Source organism: Ascaphus truei, chromosome 8 (assembly GCF_040206685.1).
Source record: "Ascaphus truei isolate aAscTru1 chromosome 8, aAscTru1.hap1, whole genome shotgun sequence".
NCBI lineage: Eukaryota > Metazoa > Chordata > Amphibia > Anura > Ascaphidae > Ascaphus > Ascaphus truei.
This window is the reverse complement of record NC_134490.1, coordinates 104,486,873-104,509,991: the sequence shown is the minus strand read 5'-3', so window position 1 is coordinate 104,509,991 and position 23,119 is coordinate 104,486,873. Positions and strand designations below refer to the sequence as shown.

The 23,119-nt window shown below is 43.8% G+C and overlaps 1 protein-coding gene across 4 annotated transcripts in view; it reads right to left on the bottom strand.

The window, feature by feature from the left end:
* LOC142502135 (ras-related protein Rab-8A) overlaps window positions 1-22,714 on the bottom strand; it is a 42,029-nt gene extending 19,315 nt beyond the window's left edge. Inside the window, exons 1-3 of one of the 4 annotated variants that reach the window (XM_075613001.1) lie at window positions 22,595-22,714; window positions 21,703-21,790; window positions 5,956-6,021 (exon numbers count right to left, since the gene is read on the bottom strand). In XM_075613001.1, the coding sequence (XP_075469116.1) occupies window positions 5,956-6,021; window positions 21,703-21,790; window positions 22,595-22,632 (192 nt within the window). In that variant the 5' untranslated portion in view covers window positions 22,633-22,714. Of the gene's footprint in view, window positions 1-5,955; window positions 6,022-14,016; window positions 14,309-21,702; window positions 21,791-22,594 lie in introns of those variants that run through there. The other 3 variants (XM_075612999.1, XR_012803651.1, XM_075613000.1) reach the window with 3 other exon arrangements.
* Window positions 22,715-23,119: the final 405 nt, after the last annotated feature.

The window sequence follows — 23,119 nt, the reverse complement described above, 5'->3', positions numbered from 1 at the left end:
GGCGGGTGAGGGCTTTAGATACAAAGGGGGTAGAGAGAAGACATCCTTGAGCGGAACGCAAGAGTCAAGATGGTGTTTAGCGAGAAATTAGGGCTGAGATGTAAGGAGGGGCAGAAGAGTGTAAAGCCTCAAAAGTGAGGAGGAGAATTGTGTGTGATGTGGGATTTGCTAGGAAGCCATGAGAGAGTGATTTCAGCAGGGGAGACGCTGAGACAGATTTAAGAGTAGAGTTATTCTGGCAGCAGCATTTAGGATAGATTGTAGGGGAGACAAGTGAGAGACAGGAAGGTCGGACAGTAGGAGGTTACAGTAATCGAGACGGGAGAGAATGGAGGGCCTGTGTCAGAGTTATAGCAGTCGAGCAACAGTGGAAAGGGTGTATCTTGGTAATAATGAAGAGAAAAAAGCGACAGATTTTAGATACATTTTGAATGTGAGAGGAGAATATGAGGAGTTGATTCTGACCCCTAGGAAGCGTGCTTGCGCTACTGGGTGTATGACAGAACATCTAACAGTAATGTGGAAGGAGGTTGTGGGGGCAGGTTTTGGATGAAATATGAGCTCTGTTTTTGACGTTATATTTAAGTCGGTGGAGGGCCATCTAGGATGATATCGCAGAGACATTCAGAAACTTTGGTCTGTACAGCAGGTGTAAGGTCAGGGGTTGACAAGTAAATTTGTGTCGTCATAGAGGTGATATTTGAACTCAAGAGATGCGATTAGGTCACCTAGAGTGTGTGTGTACAGAGAAAAGGGGAGAGATCCCAGGAAAGAGCCATGGGGTACCCCCACAGAGATCAATAGAGGAGGTACAATAGGAGAGGTAAGAGGAGATTCAGGATAGAGCTTTGTTACGAATACCAAGAGTATGGAGAATGTGAAGGAGAAGAGGGTGGTCCACGGTATCAAATGCTGCAGAAAGGTCAAGTAATATGAGTAAGTGTAATGACCTCTGTATTTGGTAGCAAAAAAAGTCGTTCGTTATCTTAGAGAGGGCTGTTTCAGTTGAGTGAGCAGTGCGGAAGCCAGATTGTAGAGGGTCTAGAAGAGAATAGGTGGCGAGAAAATGGAGCAAGCGAGAGAATATTAAATGTTCAAGAAGTTTAGAGGCAAAAGGCAGGAGGAAAACAGGCCAATAGTTAGAAAGACAGGTAGGGCCAAGCTTGCGGTTTTTGAGTAATGGTATGACTGTTGCATGTTTGAAGGAGGAGGGAAATGTACCAGAGTAGAGGGAGGAGTTAACAATCTGTGTGAGGGTGGGGATTATAGTAGGAGCAAGAGGCTTTAGAAGATGGGAGGGAATGGGGACAAGTGGCAGAGGAAGAGGAAGAGATCAGCAGTGACACATCCTCCTCTGTGACAGTGGAAAGAGTCAAGGAAGGCAGGAGTAGTAAGAAAGAGGTGTAGGATGGGAGGAGGAAACAGAGGGGATGTCCTGACGCATCGATTCCACCTTTACCTTGAAATAGTCAAAGTCCTGAGGTGAGATGGAGGAAGAAGAAGAGGCAGCTGAGGGTGGTCTGAGTAGGGAGTCAAAGACAGAGAAGACTCTGAATAATGCTTTGAACTCTAATTTTATAAAGTGTGTATTCGAAATGTCCCGCTGAAAAGCACGCACAAAGATGAGAACACCACTGTCTGATTGTATAATTGATAATGCATTGATCCAGTTGCTCGCTCTCCTGAACAATACATTGTTTTACGGATTTGCTTTTTCAGTCCTCCTAGCAACCATACTTTATCAGGAAACATTCTATGTAATAGTTTTGGACTATAATGCTTTCTCTATTCTCAAGCACTTTATAACATGGTTATCTTCTTCACTAAACACCATTTTGTAACTATCCACTTGATGGGATCATCATACCCTCACCAATTCCAAAGAATATTTATTAGATTATCAAATCATTCTTAACTGTAATGGCAGACCTATAATTGCTAAAAAAGTTTCATGAAAATTGAGAGATTTTTCTTAAAGATAAGACGAAAAATAAGAGGGGTCCTGGTACACACACACACACACACACACACACACACACACACACACACACACACACACACACACACACACACACACACACTTTGAATCAGGGGAGCCTGGTTAAAACCCAGTGTCGGCTCCTCGTGACCTTCGGCAAGCCACTTTATCTCCCTCTACCTCAGGCAGAAAAAAACAGATTGTAAACTCACCTGGCAGGGACTGAGCCTGTAAAAAACGTATGTACAGTATTGCGTGCAATATTGAAACTGTGAAGCGCTGAGTCCCATTGGGAGAAAAGCGCTATATGAAATAAAGATACACACATACTTCTGGTATGTTTTAACACACTGATTCATCTGTAACCCCCTGTTTTAAACCCCCTGTTTTAAAGCAACACCATACCCTTAATGTATTGTTGATCTCTGGTATGTTTAAAATAGCAAAAGTTGATTTAATTGTGTGCTGTTAATTGTCCAGCTTGTAACAGGCAGATTTATTGGGGGGAGGGTCATGTGACTGTTTAGATGTATCAATCTGATACCAATTTAAGGGAAGCATTAGCATCTTAAGAGTGTAGCATCTTTAAGGGAATATATAGTTAGACTATAATTTGACTAGAGGTGGACTGGGAACTGCATTTTTCTGCAAACTTCTACACAAGGCAACAAACTGTGAGCTTATCTGACCACACTAGTATCCCATGCTTGTTAGCCTGCACTTTTAACCCCCCCCTTTTACAATTTACTGCACACAACTGCCTTTCCCATGCGCCTCCCCCCACCCCCCTTAAATCCATCTGCAAACCCTGAACAGACCCTAGCACAGCAAATTCTGTAAAACTTTTTGGCACGGAAAAGGCTGTCTGTGCTGTTTACTCTGCACACACTCACTTCGGTCACAACAGTTTCATGCAACGTTACCTACCTCTGTGATAATGAACACACTGATCTTTCTTGAGGCCTCATGGAAATGTAACCCTCTCTATCCACTACAAACTCCTCCTTCCTGGCCCACACCCAATATCATCATACATCCTTAATTACTCAAAAGCCTTGCACTATCTACTGAATGTTGGTGGAGAACTCTCAAAACCAGCACACCAATCTCCCCTCATTCAAATGGCAAACATCACAAATTTACAGATAAGGAGGTGGGTATATCAATGAGACTGCTGCTCCAACAAAATTATGGACACTCACCAGGAAAAAAAAAAGAGACACGGGGGCTGTCTGCCTAAGGCCCCGGGCCGCGCTGAGCCGTGCTCCTGCTTTGCCTGCTCAATCTGGTGCTTTTTTTGTGTCCTGGCAGGCGAGACAGTGATCGCGCTTGGGGGTGGGGCGGAGGCGTGGCTTGTCCCTCGCACCTATTCGTTGTTTGCGGTCACGTGACCACCCCTCCGCTCCCCTCAGCGTGAAAATTTAAACCTGCCTGTCTGCTGAAATTTTCTGAGCCTCCGCAAGCAGCTTCTAAAGCTGCGCTGATTGCAGATGCAGGGGGTAAGTGCATCTGCTCAGCGCGGTCTGCTTTACCATGTCCCAGGCCTAATATGTCCTAGTGAGGTTTCAAATAGCCTACACAAGTACACTGTACCCATATATTATTTTACCAGACCCCGCTATTGTGTCTCCTATCCTATATTCACCGTGTCAACACACACCTGAATGCTTCAGACCAGCAAACTGCTAAAACTTCGGCTTTTATAGAGGTGATCACACTTGCTGATGATCAATTAATCAAGGACATTTGATTAGCAGCACCTGTCTGCTACTAAGCATCTAAATTCAAATGGAAGCAGAAAGGGTGTACTTAGTTTTTCACACATGGCTTCTCCATTTTGGCTTTATTTTTGTTAAATAAATCATGACTGTGTAATATGTCATGTGTTGTTCATCTGAGGTTGTATTTACCTAATTTTAAGACCTGCTAAGGAACAGATGATTGTTATGTCCTGATATGTGAAACTATAGAATTCAAAGTGTGTGTACTTTCTTTTTCATACAACTGTATAATCCGTTGAACAGCTGAAATTATGTTTAATGGCCTCCATACCCTCCTCATGTGGTATGCTCGTATAGAGACATCAAGTGTAGCCAGAATCACATTGTCTAGTTTAGCTGTAATCTTTCCCAGCTGAATGATAAAATCAGTAATGTCCCGAACATAGGAGTCCATTCTTCACAAAAGGCTGAAAGTAGAAATCCACAAATTGAGAAAGGGGTTGGCACAGAGCCTCTTGCAGATATGATCTGTCTTCCAGGTCGTCTGGTCATCGATTTTATGAATCTTTGGTAGAGTGTAAACGACAGGCATAATGGGGTGGTCTTGGGTAAGGAACTGTGCTGTCTCCTTGGATATCCACCGATTGATTCTATAATCCAACTTGGCATAAACAATTTCCTTCTTCTACACCACTGAAGGATCCAAAAGCAATTTCTTATAGTGTTCTTTAATGTTGAGTTGTCTCAATACCTCTGTTCTGTAGTCAGAGTAGGCCATGACTACTATACCCCCTCCATTGTCTGCAGCCTTGATAATTTCTTTATTATTTTTACGAGACATAAGTGCTTGACGTTCTGATTTAGTGATATTGTTAAAACTGGTAATATGTTTTCTGACATGTCCTCTGGTGTCTCTCTCTCAGGCCCATGAATGTTGATATGCTGTGACTGATCTCGTGGGTCAAAGGAACTCCTGGCTTTAAATTTACCTCCATCATCATCATTACGCCCTGTGGTGGAACCGATGTCAACACTTTTGCTGAAGAAATCCTTCAGGCGTAGACTGCGATTTAATCTGTGAAGATCCACCTCCCATTCAAACGAATTCTGTGTGTGGGTTGGGACATATGATAAACCTCTGCCTAGGATGTTCCTTTCTGCTGGCGACATATTTCCCTTTGAAAAAAATGTCATGCTTATTTAGAGTCTGATCAACATGATCCACTTGCAGTAATAATTGACACATGTTCTGTTGATAATTCTTTATTTTTCATATCATTGGTTCATCAGTATCCACCACTGTTATTTCCATGTTTATTTCTTTATTAGTCCGCTTTTCCTATGTTGCTTATATATGTTTTCCCCACTTTCTCACTTGTGTTGTGTAGTCGTTACACCCATTTCTGTGAGTCTCTCCATTTGACAGTACATAACGGAAACCCGATCGCTTGCAGGGGATTAAACATGGCTGCCTGACCTGGCGGAGTGCGCATGCTCAATACCATAACCATGGCTACCAGAGACGCAGGGACCTGCCTGCTGCATACCAGGGACAGTGAATTTGCGATCGCCTGCATTCCGGTGTTATGATTTAAGATGGCCGCCCGCATTTATATGGACTATCTGTCCGCCAATGAGGGATCACAGGACCTGTAGGCTAACCAATAGCCATGATGGACACATGATCGTTGGCCAGGAATTCAAGACGACCGCCAATAAGTGTTTGAAGTAGTCAGCCAGTGAAGCAGTCTCAGCACATACATGCAAGAACTGTTGCCATGCCTCCCAGGGACGCTGAATTCCTATAGCTGTGATGTAACAGCTGATCTATATGACTCATGGTTGCCTGCTGTTGATGATTAACTTTCTACGATGGCTGCTTGTTGTTGATCAGTGGTCATGTGATTATCACAAGTCACACACATTTCTCTTGTCCTAATTAGTTTGGGGTGTGTGGGAGCACTGGGTATGTGGTATATTAGTATTCACTTGGTGGGTAGCAGTGTAAACACATCCCCTTGATAAAAATCCCTCTGTAGGTTTGAAACGTAGATTCTATGCGATGTTATGATAATAATGATAATAATAATAATAATATATATATTTGCAAACTTATCTTCTGAACTCCCTCTCTATATTGTTATTTTGTTTTATTATATCTTTCAGTTATTCATTGCACTATATTGTTAATAGTACAGCTTAGCGCCAACATCTTTCATAATACATACATATCACCAAACTGCTTAAACTACTTACATTTTCAACATTGATGTTTGCCTTTGCACTGGTCTCTATGAACTTGATTCCATACTCAAGGGCCAACTGAAACATGACAATGAAAACAGCAACATCAATGCAACAGACAGATTTTAACTTTCTTAAAGAGGCAATCCAAATAGCTTAAAAAAAAAAAAAAAATTTTTGTTTTAATATATTAATCATTTTATTACCTTTATTGAAAATGAATTACCTAAGCTGTCGATTGAGTAGTTCTCCTGTGATCGATCAGCAAAATCCTGCTTTCCAGGGTTCACTAAATGGCTGCCTTTCCGTTTCAAATCAATCCTTTTGTCAGTAACTCAGCAGCTACGATGTAATCTTATATTACTAAGGTAACATTATCTATTGTTACAGTTTACAGCTCAAACTGCTGGGCATATTGGCAACAAATTATCACAAACAAGGAAGTGTTACAAAGATCTTGCACTGTTAGGGAGGTGGGTTAATACCTGCTATAGAGATCAAAAGATGCTCAGTATATTAAGCTCATAAAAAATGGCATCAAGAGTTGAATTTTAAAATGCATTATTTTACAAAAAATAGCTAGTATTATTCAATACCACAGAATTGATTAAAAAAATTTTTTTTTTAAAAACCACCATGTAGGATATTGATTGGATTGTTTTTTAGATTTTCTTTTTGAAGAAGCAGCCCAAGAGTTCACTACCTTTCTAGATGCTTGATTCATTCGTGCTTGCAAACTATCAAAAATGTCAGTTGATTTTCTTCTCACCAACTATATCCTTTCGTGCTGATTTGTACATATTGATCTTTATATGCATTATGGTATATGCACTCAGTGATTTTTTCAGTTTTGTAAATATATTCTTAGATCAATATCACATGTACACAAACCAATTTTTTTATTACCACTATACACTTATTTCAATTGTAATATTCAACTCTACTGTAGTTGGTTAGTACCGATTATATATAGTGGTTTGCAGAAGTATTCACCAAATATAAATAGGATCACCTTTTGTTGAATTACAAATAATGTATGCACAGTGTTTTTCACAAAAACTTTTTCTTCCTTCTGAACTGCAAAGCTGTAGTGGTTTAACTGAACAACGTTATATAATGAGGTGGTTAAATGTCAGCAAAGGAAATGTACAAAAAGAAATGTACTTGGTGCATAAAGGATTCAATCCCTTAAGTCAGTACTTGGTAGAAGCATCTTTTGCAGCAATAACTGCTATGAGACTTTTTGGATATGTCTCTGCTAGCTTTGCACATAGTGATAGTGACATTTTTGTCCATTCTTCCCGGGAAAATGGATCCAATCCAATGCAATCTTCAAGTATCGCAATAAATATTCAAATTGATTGAAGTCAGGACTTTGGCTGGACCACTAAACATTAATTATCTCCTTGTTCAACCACTCCAGTGTGGCTTTGGCTTTGTACTTCGGGTCATTACCCTGCTGTGAATGTCACCCCCAGTTTCAGAATATTGACTCACTCAAAACAGGTTCTCTTCAAGGATTCGCTTGTACTTTGAATCATTGATTCTCCCCACTATCCTGACAAGCATCCCAGTCTCTGCTGAAGAGAAGCACCCCCATTGTCAGGGCGTGCTCACCACAAACGAGACGGGACCGCGGTGCTGAGGTGGGATAGGATATAACGCCACCCACAGCCACGAGGGCACGTCTTGAGAGTAGAGTGGTCTGGAAGTCCGGATCGGGGCAGGAGAGGTACGGATGGTAGAGGGTGCTGTTTGCCAAGTCCGGGGTTAGAGAGAGGGACGTTGTCGTTTACCGAGATCGGTATGCCAGAGGTGCGGAGAGTCGTGTTGCCGTATGCCGAGTTTGGGATGCCAGAGGTGCGGGTAGACGTAGCGGAAGCCGGTTCGGTACACGAGGAAGACTGCAAAACAAGATAGGACAAGACAGGACTAGGGAGGCAGAGAGTGATGAGAACAACTGGTTCTATGCTCAGCCGACGAGTTAATGAAGCTGCAGGGTATATATAGGCAAGAGGGTCCAATGGCAGAGTAGCAAGGTGGGGGTGTGTGAATGGGCCAGGTTGAGACAGGGATAGGTCTAGATGAGTTCCTGGAGGAGGAGCTATAGATCCTAGAAGAATTGGTGTATTGAATTGCAGCATTGGAAAAGGGTACTGTGCCTTTAAGAGGCTGGTGCGCCTCTGTGTGGCCGCGCCTCAGTGTGGCTGCGCCTGTGGATGCGTGCGCGGGCACACGCCCTGAACCGAGGGCAGAAGAAGGGAACTGACGTGCGCGCGCACGCACAGGGGAAACGGAGCTCGGCGTCTTAGAGGAGGAATCCGTGTGAGCCGCGGGAGACCCTGGCAGGGCTGCAGGTGAGTGAGGAGCACGCCGCGAGCGGCGTGACTCTTGAATCCTTACAGTAACCCCCCCTTCAGGGGTGACCTCCGGGCATCCATGACATGGCTTGGAGGGATTCCACGATGAAAAGCCTGGAGGAGTCGATGTGTGTGTAGATCACGGTGGGGAATCCATGAACGTTCCTCTGGTCCGAACCCCCTCCAGTGGACCAGGTATTGTACTCCTCCTCTGGAAATCCTAGAATCCAGGATAGACTGGACCTCGTACTCCTGTTGACCTTGAATCATAAGAGGAAGTGGAGGAGAAGTATTTTTGGAAAAGCGAGGACTCTGAAATGCTGGTTTAAGCAAAGACACATAGAAGACCGAAGGTATCTTCATCGAGGGTGGAAGGCGTAGATGATAAGCCACAGGATTAATCCTCCTAACCACAGGAAAGGGACCGAGGAACTTGGGAGCTAGCTTCATGGTAGGAACCTTTAGTCGGATATTCCTGGATGAAAGCCACACCTTGTCTCCTGGGGCGAACTCCGGCACTTGGCTTCGAAGGCGATTTGCCTGGAGTTTCTGTCTCCCTGTGGCCACCTTTAAGTTCTCCTGAATCCTCGTCCATAAGTCTTTCAGCCGGGAGATGCGCTTGTCCACCGCTGGTACTCCTGAGGATAGAGGGGAGAAGGGTAGACGGGAAGGGTGAAAGCCACAATTTATGAAGGGAGATTCTTGAGTGGAGTCATTGCGAAGGGAGTTAAGAGCAAACTCAGCCCAAGGAAGCAGATCCACCCAGTCATCCTGTGTATCGGTTATAAAACACCGAAGGTATTGTTCCAGGTTTTGGTTGGCCCTCTCTGTCTGCCCATTGGTCTGTGGATGGTATCCTGAGGAGAATTGAAGTGAAATCCCCAATTTTCGGGAAAAGGCTCGCCAAAATCTTGACACAAATTGAGACCCACGATCAGAGACGATGGTTGCAGGCACTCCGTGAAGACGAAAAATCTCATGGATGAAAACATCCGCAAGCCTGGAGGAATTCGGAAGACCCCTCAAGGGAACAAGGTGCGTCTGTTTGGAAAAACGATCAGTAACCACAAGAATCGTATTCTTCCCTTTGGAGTCTGGAAGCTCTACAATGAAGTCCATAGAAATATGGTTCCAGGGATGGTCTGGAATGGGTAAAGGAAGAAGACCTGCTGGTCTGACCCGGGGTACTTTGTTGCGAGCGCAAGTGCCACACGCTTTGACAAACTCCTCCACATCCTTAGCCCTCTCTGGCCACCAGAAGGTACGTTGAACAAGGTCGTTGGTTTTCCGTATCTCTGGATGTCCTGCCGATTTAGAGGAATGGCACCACTCGAGAACCCTTTTGCGGTGTTGGGGTGCCGTGTAGAGTCTTCCCTCCGGAACCTTGAGCCCCATCGGAGTCTGTGATTGCTCGGATTGAATCTTGTCCATAATATCAAAGGAGTTGGCGGACAGGATACATCTAGAGGGAATAATTGTCTCTAGCTGCTCTTCAGACTTGTCCTCTGCAAGGAACTGTCGAGACAGGGCGTCCGCCTTTAGATTCTTGGAGCCAGGAATGAAGGAGATGAGAAAATTAAATCATGAAAAAAATAATGCCCAGCGGGCTTGCCGAGAGCTCAAACGACGTGCCCCTTCTAGGTAGAGAAGGTTCTTATGGTCTGTGAGTATGGTTATGGGTGTCTCCGTACCTTCTAAGAAGTGTCTCCACTCTTCTAATGCCAACTTGATCGCCAAAAGCTCCCGGTTCCCGACATCGTAATTCCGTTCTGCGGACGAAAATTTCTTCGAGAAGAAGGCACATGGGTGTAGTCTGGCTAAGGGAGATGTCCTTTGGGACAAGACAGCCCCAGCCCCGATGTCAGAGGCATCTACCTCCACGGTAAATGGAAGTTTAGGATCTGGGTGGGTGAGGATAGGGGCAGACACAAAAGCCTTTTTCAGAAGATTAAATGCCCGTATGGCGGCCTCAGACCATGATGAGGGATCAGCACCCTTCTTCGTGAGAGCAGTTATGGGAGATACCGTAGAAGAAAAATTGTGAATGAAGCGCCGATAATAGTTTGCAAAACCTAGAAAGCGTTGCACGGCTTTGAGGGTGGTTGGACGGGGCCAGTCCAAAATAGCTTTAAGTTTCTCTGGATCCATATTAAATCCGGTGTCAGAGATAACGTATCCCAAAAATGCCACAGACTTGAGATGGAACTGACATTTTTCCAATTTCGCAAAGAGATGGTTCTCCCGGAGGCGTAACAGCACCTGTTGAACGTGTTTGATGTGTTCTTGAGTTGATTTAGAAAAGATTAGGATGTCATCTAGGTAGACGATAAGAAATTTGTTCAGAATGTCCCGAAAAATCTCATTGACGAAATCCTGAAAGACTGCTGGTGCGTTGCACAGACCGAACGGCATGACCAGGTATTCATAGTGGCCGTCATGGGTGTTAAAAGCAGTCTTCCACTCGTCCCCCTCACGTATCCTTACTAAATTGTAGGCACCTCTTAAATCCAATTTAGAAAAGATAGTTGCTCCCTGAAGACGGTCGAAGAGTTCTGGTATCAAGGGCAGTGGGTAGCGGTTCTTGCGTGTGATGTTATTCAAACCCCGATAGTCTATACATGCACGAAGAGAACCGTCCTTTTTGACGAAAAAGAAGCCTGCTCCGACTGGAGAAGAAGACTTTCGGATGAAACCCCTCTCTAAATTCTCTGCAATGTAAATGTTCATGGCTTTAGTCTCTGGGAGAGAGAGAGGATAGGATCGTCTTCTGGGAAGATGTGCCCCGGGTAGTAGGTCAATAGGACAGTCGAAAGAACGGTGCGGAGGTAGAACCTCGGAACGTGCTTTGTCGAACACATCTCGGAAATCCAAATACACAGAAGGTAGGGAGTCGACCTTCTCTGGCAGGGTAGACAACCCACCAATCTTCTGGAAAATCCGGGTACATGTCTTGGCACAAGAAGCACCCCACTGGATGGGTTCCTGATCCGTCCAGTCGATGCAAGGATTATGGAGTTGAAGCCAAGGAAGACCCAAAATCAGCTCAGCAGAGGGAGTGTGGATAACATCGAGGGTAATGATCTCTGTATGACTGTCGACGAACTGCAATAGGAGAGGCACCGACAGTAGCGTGATGAATGCCGGCTGTAGAGGTCGACCGTCAATGGCCTCCAGACCTACTGGCGTCATCTTATTGATAAATTGAATATTGATCCGTCTAGAAAAGGTCTCATCGATGAAATTGCCTGCGGAACCGGAGTCAATGAACGCCCGTGCTTGAGTGTGAAACCCCTCTCCAGACAGTGTTACTGGCAACATTATCCTGGTGGGAAGGACGTCTTTGCTGATGGGAGAAAGTGTCAGTATTCCCAATGAAACTCTCCGGGGTTTCATTGGGAGTTGGCGTTTCCCGGCTTGTGGGGACACTGGGGTAATAAGTGACCGGGATTGCCACAGTACATGCAGAGACCGGCATTGCGTCGACGTTGTTTTTCGGCAGCTGACAGCTTGTTACCTCCCAACTGCATAGGTTCCGGGACGTCCCCGGAAGAAGGTGAAGGCGCCATGAACGATGGAGCAAGATGCCTTGAAACCCGTTGACGGTAACGAGAACGTTCGGTCCTCCGCTCCTGCAGACGCTGGTCCACTCGAACGCACAGACCGATCAAATCCTCTAGGTCAGTGGGGCGTTCCCGCGCTGCGAGCTCATCCTTTAGGGATGCCGACAGACCTTGCCAAAACGCTGAAGATAGAGCTTCATTATTCCATCCCGTCTCAGCAGCAAGTGTGCGGAACTCCACGGGGTACCGGGCGACGGGTCGATCTCCCTGGGTTATGTGATGAAGAGACGATGCTGCCGTTAATTGCCGTGCAGGGGTGTCGAAGACTCTTCGGAACTCCTCGACGAAGAGATCGATGTCCTGTGTGAGAGGACCTTGTTGTTCCCAGATGGGAGAAGCCCATGCCAGCGCCTCGTCGATGAGAAGAGCCACGATATAGCCGACCCTGGAGACAGAAGAGACAAAACGAGAGGGCGAGAGTCGAAATTGGATGAGGCATTGGTTAAGGAAGCCCCTACATCCTTGGGGATCCCCGGCATAGTGTTTGGGGGCCGGAATACGAGGTTCCAAAGCAAACGGAGGTGCTGGAAAAGCGGTTGCGGAAGTTGTGGAAGCCACGGGTGAGGGTTGTCGACTGAGAGTTCGGACTTGAAGGGTAAGGGAATGAACGCTTTGCTGTAACGTATCCATTCGTCTATCAGCTTGTTCCAGATAAGTCTCTAGCCTGGTAAAGAGATTTGTATGGGCATTTAAAGTGCGCTCCACCTCAGCGAGGTCCATGTTTGTAGAGCTGAGCATAATGTCAGGGCGTGCTCATCACAAACGAGACGGGACCGCGGTGCTGAGGTGGGATAGGATAGAACGCCACCCACAGCCACGAGGGCACGTCTTGAGAGTAGAGTGGTCTGGAAGTCTGGATCGGGGCAGGAGAGGTACGGATGGTAGAGGGTGCTGTTTGCCAAGTCCGGGGTTAGAGAGAGGGACGTTGTCGTTTACCGCTTGCCGAGATCGGGATGCCAGAGGTGCGGAGAGTCGTGTTGCCGTATGCCGAGTTCAGGATGCCAGAGGTGCAGGTAGACGTAGCGGAAGCCGGTTCGGTACACGAGGAAGACTGCAAAACAAGATAGGACAAGACAGGACTAGGGAGGCAGAGAGTGATGAGAACAACTGGTTCTATGCTCAGCCGACGAGTTAATGAAGCTGCAGGGTATATATAGGCAAGAGGGTCCAATGGCAGAGTAGCAAGGTGGGGGTGTGTGAATGGGCCAGGCTGAGACAGGGATAGGTCTAGATGAGTTCCTGGAGGAGGAGCTATAGATCCTAGAAGAATTGGTGTATTGAATTGCAGCATTGGAAAAGGGTACTGTGCCTTTAAGAGGCTGGTGCGCCTCTGTGTGGCCGCGCCTCAGTGTGGGTGCGCCTGTGGATGCGTGCGCGGGCACACGCCCTGAACCGAGGGCAGAAGAAGGGAACTGATGTGCGCGCGCGCGCACAAGGGAAACGGAGCTCGGCATCTTAGAGGAGGAATCCGTGTGAGCCACGGGAGACCCTGGCAGGGCTGCAGGTGAGTGAGGAGCACGCCGCGAGCGGCGTGACTCCTGAATCCTTACACCCATAACATGATATTGCCACCACCATACTCCATACAGATGCAGTGCTATGGTCGGTCGCGAGGCTGTGATTATGTGCTGGCCAACCGTATTAAATGCCTTTACAGTCCACAGGGCACCGCTTAGCAGTCGGTAATGGCCCATCGGCATTCTCTGCCCCTTAATGGGACTCGCGCTGTGTGAATTCTACCTGGTTGCACCTGTTTGTAAGAGACGTGCAATAAAAAAGTTAGACTGAATCAGTCACTCTACCCATGCACTTCTAACAGGAGATCGCACTGCTGTTATTTTATTTTAAGAACAGTATTGAAGCAGGGTTTCTCAGGAATTGAATCGCATTAATTTCAGCCCCAGGGACCCCCTGCTTCCTGAATTACAGGCCTCGTTACGGGGTGCATTACATACAGTAATGGGAAAAAATAAATAAAATCGCAGTTATCCACATTTGCCCTTTAAAAAATAAAACATAACCCATCCAGCATATAGTAAATTAAAAGTTGTACTTATTTACAATTTAATAAAAGACAATGTGTTTTTTTTTACCAGTCAGAATTCACCGTCCTCATCCTACTGCGGCACCAACTCTTGACCCATGACGCAATGCTGCTCAACAGCCTGATGCGCAGAAGACCATGATCTTCTGTTGATTGCAATGGGGCACTGGTGAGAAGTTATGTCCTTTCTTTTATTCTTTGCAATCCAAAGGGTCCCGGAGATGTTAGTCCGACGGCTTCTTCGGCTCAAATGAAACATGACATCTGATTGACAAATGGTACACCCAAAATCCTCTATCTTTGCTGATGATACTAAATTGTGTAAGGTAATAGAATCAGAGCAGGATGTAATTTCTCTTCAGAAGGACTTGGAGAGACTGGAAACGTGGGCAGGTAAATGGCACATGAGGTTTAATACAGATACATGTAAGGTTATGCATTTGGGAAGCAAGAATAAACAGGCACAAATTAAATGGGGATAAATTGGGGGAATCCTTGATGGAGAAGGATTTAGGAGTGCTTTTAGACAGCAGGCTTAGCAATAGTACCCAAAGTCATGCAGTAGCTGCAAAGGCAAACAAGATCTTATCTTGCATCAAACGGGCAATGGATGAAAGGGAAGTAAACAATTAGTAAGACCACACCTTGAATATGGAGTACAATTTTGGGCACCACGCCTTAGAAAAGACATTCTCGAACTAGAGAGTGCAGAGAAGAGCCACCAGATTAATAAAGGGGATGGACAATCTAACTTATGAGGAGAGGCTAGCTAAATTGGATTTATTTACATTAAAAAAAAAAAAGAGGCATTTAAGAGGGGATATGATAACCATATACCAATATATTCATGAACAGTACAAGGAGTTGTCAAAAGAACTATTCATCCCAAGGGCAGTACAAAGGACTTGGGTCATCCCTTTAGGTTGGAGGAAAGGAGATTTCACCAGCAACAAAGGAAAGGGTTCTTTACAGTAAGGGCAGTTACAGTGTGGGATTCATTACCCATGGAGACTGTGATGGCAGATACAATAGATGTTAAAAAAAAAAAAAAGTTGGACATCTTTTTAGAAAGGAAAGGTATACAGGGATATACCAAATAAGTAAACATGGGAAGGATGTTGATCCAGGGAATAATCAGATTGCCAATTCTTGGAGTCGGGAAGGAATTAATTTTTCCTCTTATGAGATCATTGGATGATATGACACTGGGGTTTTTGTTTGCCTTCCTCTGGATCAATAAGGAACTATAGATATAGGATAAAGTATCTGTTGTCTAAATTTAGCATAGGTTGAATTTGATGGACGTATGCCTTTTTTTAACCTCATCTACTATGTAACCCAAATGGTTGGTGTACCATGTGACATCTTAAAAGGGAGGTGATGCAGATGGTGGCGCTGTTAGTGAGGAGCAGGTAGGTAGCTTGGTTGCCGTTAGTGAGCAGGTGGGTAGCTGGGTGACAGTTAGAAGGGGAAGCAAGGGCAATAGGGAGAGGCAGGTCGTTTCTGAGCTGACACATCCCAATAGATTTGCCATGTTGAGTGAAGATATTGGGAATGTTGGGGCAGAAATGGCAAGGCTGGGGGAGACTAATTCCTCTAGCAGCCAGGGGAATAGTTCCCCCAGCACAGTGGGGACTCAGGATGCTCAGATACAAAGAAAGATTGTGGTGGTAGGGGACTCCATTATTAGGAAGGTAGATAGGGCAATCTGTTGCCAGGACCGCATGAACCGAACAGTTTGTTGTCTCCCGGGTGCTCGGGTTCGGCACATTGCGGATCGGGTAGACAGATTGTTGGGGGGGGGCTGGGATTGACCCGGCGGTCTTGGTACATGTTGGCACCAATGACAAAGTTAGAGAAAGATGGAGGGTCCTAAAAAATGATTACAGGGATCTAGGCCAAAAGCTTAAGGCAAGGACCTCCAAGGTAGTATTTTCTGAAATACTACCAGTGCCATGCGCTACCGCAGGGAGACAGTCAGAGATCAGGGAGGTTAATGCATGGCTAAGAAAGTGGTGTAGGAAGGAGGGGTTTGGGTTTTTAGAGCACTGGGACTCCTTTTCTGAGAGGTGCCATCTATATTCTAGGGACGCATTGCACCTCAATGAAGAGGGATCTTCTGTGCTAGGGGGGAGAATGCTAAAAAGGTTGGAGGAGATTTTAAACTAGGATGGAGGGGGGAGGGGAATGAAACAGATAATGAACTAAATGGAATAGATGAGGATACAAGGTGGTATGGAGGTAGAATGGGGGCAAGTGCAAGTTTGACAAGCAGTGAGACACCCATAGTAAATACAGATAATACTAGAAAACTTCTAAAGACTAAACAAAGTGGGCGCAGAAAGGAAGGAGCAGATAAGATAATAGTACAGGCTAAAAAAAACCTGAAATGCATGCTTGCTAATGCAAGAAGCCTGACAGATAAAATGGGGGAGCTTGAATTAATAGCTGCAAGAGAGCAGTATGATATCATAGGCATTACTGAAACATGGTGGGATGAAACTCATGACTGGACAGTTAATTTAGAGGGTTATTCTCTTTTTCGGGAAGGATCGAACAAATAGAATGGGAGGTGGAGGATGTTTATATGTTAAACCGGATCTAAAACCTATTATAAGGGATGATGTCTATGAAGGGAATGATGAAAATGTAGAGACTTTGTGGATAGAAATTAGCAGTGGGGGTAAAAGTATAAAGAAAATGTTTGTGGGAATATGCTATAAACCACCAAATATCTGTGAGATTGAGGAAGCTAAAATACTTTTGCAAATGGAGAAGGCACCAAAACTGGGTCATGTTTGCATAATGGGGGATTTTAATTATCCAGACATAGACTAGGGCAATGAGATTAGCATTAGAACAAAAGGAAACAGGTTTTTGGGGGTGCTTAAAGACAATTATATGACCCAAATTATTGAGGAACCAACCAGGAGAGGGGCAGTTCTGGATTTGGTCATATCAAACAATGTAGAAGTAATAACAAATATTCAAGTCCTGGAACATTTGGGTAACAGTGATCATAACATGGTATCATTTGAAATAAATTATCAAAAAACAGATTACTTGGGTTCAACAAAGACCTTAAACTTTAGAAAGGCAGATTTTAATAAACTGAGGTCTAATCTACATGTAATACAATGGGATGATGTTTTTGCAGGGAAAAATGTAGAAGATAAATGGGCAGTCTTTAAAACATTGTTAGAAAAGCACACTTATCAGTATATACCCTTGAGTAATAAGTATAAAATAAATAAGTCAAAACCAATGTGGCTAAATAAACAGGTAGGAGAGGAAATGGACAAGAAGAGGAAGGCGTTTAGATTCTTTAAGTCAGAAGGGACAGACGCATCATATCAGAATTATAAGGAATGTAACAAAAATTGCAAAAGGGCAATTAAATTAGCAAAAATGGATAATGAAAAATAGATTGCAATAGAAAGTACGGTCAACCCTAAAAAGTTCTTTAAGTACCTTAATAACAAAAAAATGAGAAAAGAAAATATAGGACCCTTTCAGTGTGAGATGGGTAGGCAGATTATTGGAGATAAGGAAAAAGCTGAGGTATTAAACAAATTCTTTGCCTCTGTGTTTACCAGGGAAGAATCAAGTTCAATAGTAGTGCCGCAGGAGGAAGCCACAACCTCCATATTAATGAACAATTGGTTAACTGAGGACGAAGTTCATAAGCGACTTGAAAAAATAAAAGTAAATAAGGCACCTGGCCCCGATGGCATACATCCAAGAGTTCTCAAGGAGTTAAGCTCAGTAATAGCCAAACCATTATATTTAATATTCAAGGACTCCATTTCCACAGGCTTAGTACCACAAGATTGGCGTAAAGCAGATGTGGTGCCTATATTTAAAAAGGGAGCTAGATCACAACCGGGAAATTACAGACCTGTAAGCCTGACTTCAATAGTAGGGAAACTACTTGAAGGTTTAATACGGGATAATATTCAGGAATACCTAATGGAAAACAAAATTATTAGAAATAGTCAGCATGGATTTATGAAGGATAGATCTTGCCAAACTAACCTTATTTGTTTCTTTGAGGAGGTAAGTAGGAATTTAGACCAGGGTAATGCAGTTGATGTGGTCTACTTAGATTTTGCATAGGCTTTTGATACGGTTTCACACAAGAGGTTGGTGTACAAAATAAAGAAAGTTGGACTCAGTAATAATATATGCACCTGGATTGAAAACTGGTTAAAGGACAGACAACAGAGGGTTGTCATAAATGAAACTTTTTCAGGTTGGGCTAAAGTCGTGAGTGGAGTACCTCAGGGATCGGTACTGGGACACCTGCTTTTTAACTTGTTTATTAATGACCTTGAGGTTGGGATCGAGAGCAAAGTCTCCATCTTTGCTGATGATACTAAATTGTGTAAGGTAATAGAATCAGAGCAGGATGTAATTTCTCTTCAGAAGGACTTGGAGAGACTGGAAATGTGGGCAGGTAAATGGCAGATGAGGTTTAATACAGATAAATGTAAGGTTATGCATTTGGGATACAAGAATAAAAAGGCGACTTATAAATTAAATGGAGATATATTGGGGGAATCCTTGATGGAGAAGGATTTAGGAGTGCTTGTAGACAGCAGGCTTAGCAATAGTGCCCAATGTCATGCAGTAGCTGCAAAGGCAAACAAGATCTTATCTTGCATCAAACGGGCAATGGATGGAAGGGAAGTAAACATAATTATGCCCCTTTACAAAGCATTAGTAAGACCACACCTTGAATATGGAGTACAATTTTGGGCGCCAATCCTAAGAAAAGACATTATGGAACTAGAGAGAGTGCAGAGAAGAGCCACCAAATTAATAAAGGGGATGGACATTCTAACTTATGAGGAGAGGCTAGCTAAATTAGATTTATTTACATTAGAAAAGAGGCGTCTAAGAGGGGATATGATAACTCTATACAAACATATTCAGGGACAATACAAGGAGCTTTCAAAAGAACTATTCATCCCACGGGCAGTACAAAGGACTCGGGGCCATCCCTTAAGGTTGGAGGAAAGGAAATTTCACCAGCAACAAAGGAAAGGGTTCTTTACAGTAAGGGCAGTTAAAATGTGGAATTCATTACCTATGGAGACTGATGGCAGATACAATAGATTTGTTCAAAAAAAGGTTGGACATCTTTTTAGTTGGGAAAGGTATACAGGGATATACCAAATAAGTATACATGGGAAGGATGTTGATCCAGGGATTAATCCGATTGCCAATTCTTGGAGTCAGGAAGGAATTAATTTTTTCCCTTAATGGAGTTTTTTGTTTGCCTTCCTCTGGATCAATAAGTATAGATATAGGATAAAGTATCTGTTGTCTAAATTTAGCATAGGTTGAACTTGATGGACGGAATTCTTTTTTCAACCTCATCTACTATGTAACTATATGTAACTATGGAAGCAAATGAGGTGGCAGATGCTTCCCTCACTTTAAGATGACGTCCCTAGAACAACAAATGGATGCTATCACATGGTACACAAACAATCGGATTGATAAACCATGTGATGCCTATCCTTTTTTGGAGTGATGTGACGTCATCAAAAAGCAAGGTATGCATGCTACCCGATTGGCAGGCTTCTCTCCCTTTTTGATGACGTCACATCCTTTAAAAATATTTAAGCTGTAACATTGTACACCGACCAAAATCAGATTGGGGTTGTACTATTTGTCAATCAAATGTGACGTCACAGGCCTTCTATAAGGCCTGTCACGTCTCATTTGAGCCGAAGAAGCAGTCGGATTAACATCTCCGGGACCCTTGGATATAAAGAAAAGAATGGAAAGAAGACTCCTCACCCAGGCCTCCTCTGCAATCAACAGAGGATCATGGACTTCTGCACACAAGGCTGCTGAAGAGAATTGCTTCACGGGTCAAGAGTTTGTGCCGCAGTAGGATGAGGGTGAATACCGGCAAACACATTGATTAAATAAAATACAATTGTGTATTTATTTTTTCGGATCCCCATTGGCTGCATATGTGTTTATCTATACCCGTTTCAGGGCATAGATAAGCACAGCGACAAGTAATGCATTTTTGAGCAAATGTTTTTTTAATTTAATTGTCATGTACTGTATACTATTTTTTGTTATTTTTTTTTTTTAGGTTGCACGTTTATTGTCATTGTGGAAATCCATGCATGTTTCAGGCATGGCTTACCAGTCACAATCAACCAATGATTTTATTGTCAAATGCTTGTTTTTATTTAACTGTAATGTATGGTATTTGGTGCTTGTTTTTGTAACATTGCCCATTCATTGTTATTGTGGCAATCCATGCTCATAATATGGGCATGGCTTACCACTGACAATGGGTAGAGGGGGTGGAGGTAGTTGTCCCAGGGAGGGTGGTTAAACCCTGGGTGGGGAGCATTAACCCTTTAATTACCATAATCGTTAATAACCACGAAGATGATTAAGGGGTTGTAGTTCAGTAGTTATTTATTTTTTATTTTACGGTCGGTGACCACTGAACGCGAGAACGGCCTTAATCCTGGCAGGGGTAAATAAAACTTTAATTTACTATATGCTGGGTAATATTTTGGTTATGTTTTATTTTTTTTAATGGGCAAATGCGCTATTATCCAGATTTGGATAATACGGATATTGCCCATTATTGTATTGTGTTGGGGTGGTGGGGGGAGAAAGAGGGTGTTACTACCGCTAAGGTAATGAAGGGGCTAACACATGCCACCTTACCGGTACAGTTAACCACCCACCATGGGGCATCTACCCCCTTCACTCACCCCCTCTACCCCCAATAAACCAGGCTATTCAAGTTTAACCCCTTCATTGCCTTTGACTACTAGTGTGCGAGAGCAAGGAGTCTACGGAGCAGAACCGCATTGATTTCAGGTCTGGCTTAACCCCTTCATTGCTAGTCGCTACTTTTATTTTGCCAACCACAGTATTGAAGCAGTGCGTCTCCGGAGCTAGATCGCATTATTTTCAGCCTCGGACTCCCTGCTTCCCGAGTTACAGGCCCCATCATGGGGTGTCGGTATCTCCCGGCATTGTTTAAATGTCCCAGTCACGTGGGCCGTGGCGCAGGAAAATATAAACATGGTGGGGATACCGGCAACAAATAACCGGGCCTGTAATTCGGGAAGCAGGGTGTCCCAGAGTCTGAAATTAATGCGTTTCAGCTCCGGAGACGCACTGATTAAATTCTGTGTAATTAAAATAAAAGCTGTGTGATCGCCGGTAAGAGGTGCGCAGGTTGAGTGACTGATTCTGTATCACTCTTACTGCGCATCTCTTACAGACAGGTGCAGCCCGATAGGATTCACACAACGCAAATCCCGGTTGGCCATAAGTCTCCTTACTGGGACTCCGCAAGCACAGATGAAGAAAGCACGGTGCCGTAGCACGGACAACCATAAAGCTGCATCTGTAGTTGGGATGTTGTTGACCGGGTGATGTGCAGTGTTGGGCTTGCGCTAGACATAACGCTGGGAATTTAGACCAAAAAGTTACATTTTTGTCCTGTGTTACCACAAAACCTTTTTCCACATCTCCAGTATCATTTAAATGCTTTTTCGCAAACTCCATACATGATTTAAGATAATTTTGAATAAGGACTTCTTTCTTGCCACCCATCCACAGGCCAGCTCTCTGAAGGGACTGGCTTATTGTTTGTGTGTAAACAGTGACTCCCATCTTAGAGAATTTTGCAGATCTCTCAAAGGTCATGCTTGGCTTCAGAGTGACATCCCGAACCAATTACCTGCTTGCCCGGCTGCTCCGTTTGGGAAGGCAATCTGATCTGGGTAGTATGATGCATCTTCCACTTCTCAATGATGGACTTCACTGTGCTAAGAGGGATAATAAGCACCTTTGAAATTTTCTTGTACAGCTCTACTCTGTGCCTCTCTACCACTTGATACCTTTCTTGCTTTGAAAGCTCCATGGTCTTTCATGGCTGCTTTGTTGGATCACTGCGAGTTGTAGCCTGAAAGTCCTTATATAATTTATACCCTATGGCTTATAAATGCCAAATGCTTTATTTTTTAAGATGCTAGCCAGATGAAGTAAAATGGTTTCAGTATCGGGGCTCTCTCCAGATGATGTCGAGAATTTCTATTGGTAACCCCAGCAGCCATAGTCGCAGGTTTTTAATTTTTATTTAAGTAGAACAGGGAAAGTTAGGCAATTTACGGGGCTAAAGATCTGGGATGGAATTTGTGTCGCTGTGAATGAGTATAAAGTTACCGATATTGAGACTTCTAGTATACAGACAATGTAATGTTACGGTTGGGCTAGTGCCATAGTCCCTAACCTTTACTAAAAGACGAAACTGGTAACGAGTGTATGAAAAACATATGGCACACATGATTATTTATTCCAAAACTATTTTAATTTAGGTTTATTTTTTTTGTTTTCTTTTAACTCTGTATACTAGAACTCCAGATAGAAACTCTGTATACAATTTGACTAGCCAAGTAGCTTTTTCCCAAATGAAAATTAAGCGCAAAGTTACATATATTGCGTAAATAGCTGTCCAGTTCTTTTAAGGAAAAAATGCATTTGCAACTGTTGGCCAGTTCTGGTGTGATTTGTTGCACGTCAAATGACTTAATTCCCACGGGAGTGCAATCAGCTCTGCACTGTACTCCTACCTTCTCCCCCTTCTCTTTGGAAACTTGTCGTTTTTCATTCACGTCACATTTGTTCCCAAGTATCATTTTCTCAACGTCAGCTGATGCGTGCTGCAACATGAAAATGTAATGGTGGATTACTAATCAGCGCTAAAAAGATGTACAGTGATTGTAAATTCTAAGCAATAAAGGTGTGTAACAACACAACAAAAGGTCTCAGTGTTTCAAATAAGGATATCGGATAGGTGGCCCAGATCTATCTTGGGGTCTTGAGCTGCTTCTGTGGAGTAGACCAATTCCCAAACAGATCTAAAAAACAAACAAAAAGCAGAAGCGCATGCCCCATAGTGTATTACAGGCATACCCCGCATTAACGTACGCAATGGGACCGGAGCATGTATGTAAAGCGAAAATGTACTTAAAGTGAAGCACTACCTTTTTTCCACTTATCGATGCATGTACTGTACTGCAAATGTCATATACGTGCATAACTGATGTAAATAACGCATGTGTAACAGACTCTATAGTGTCCCTTCTTGCGCACAT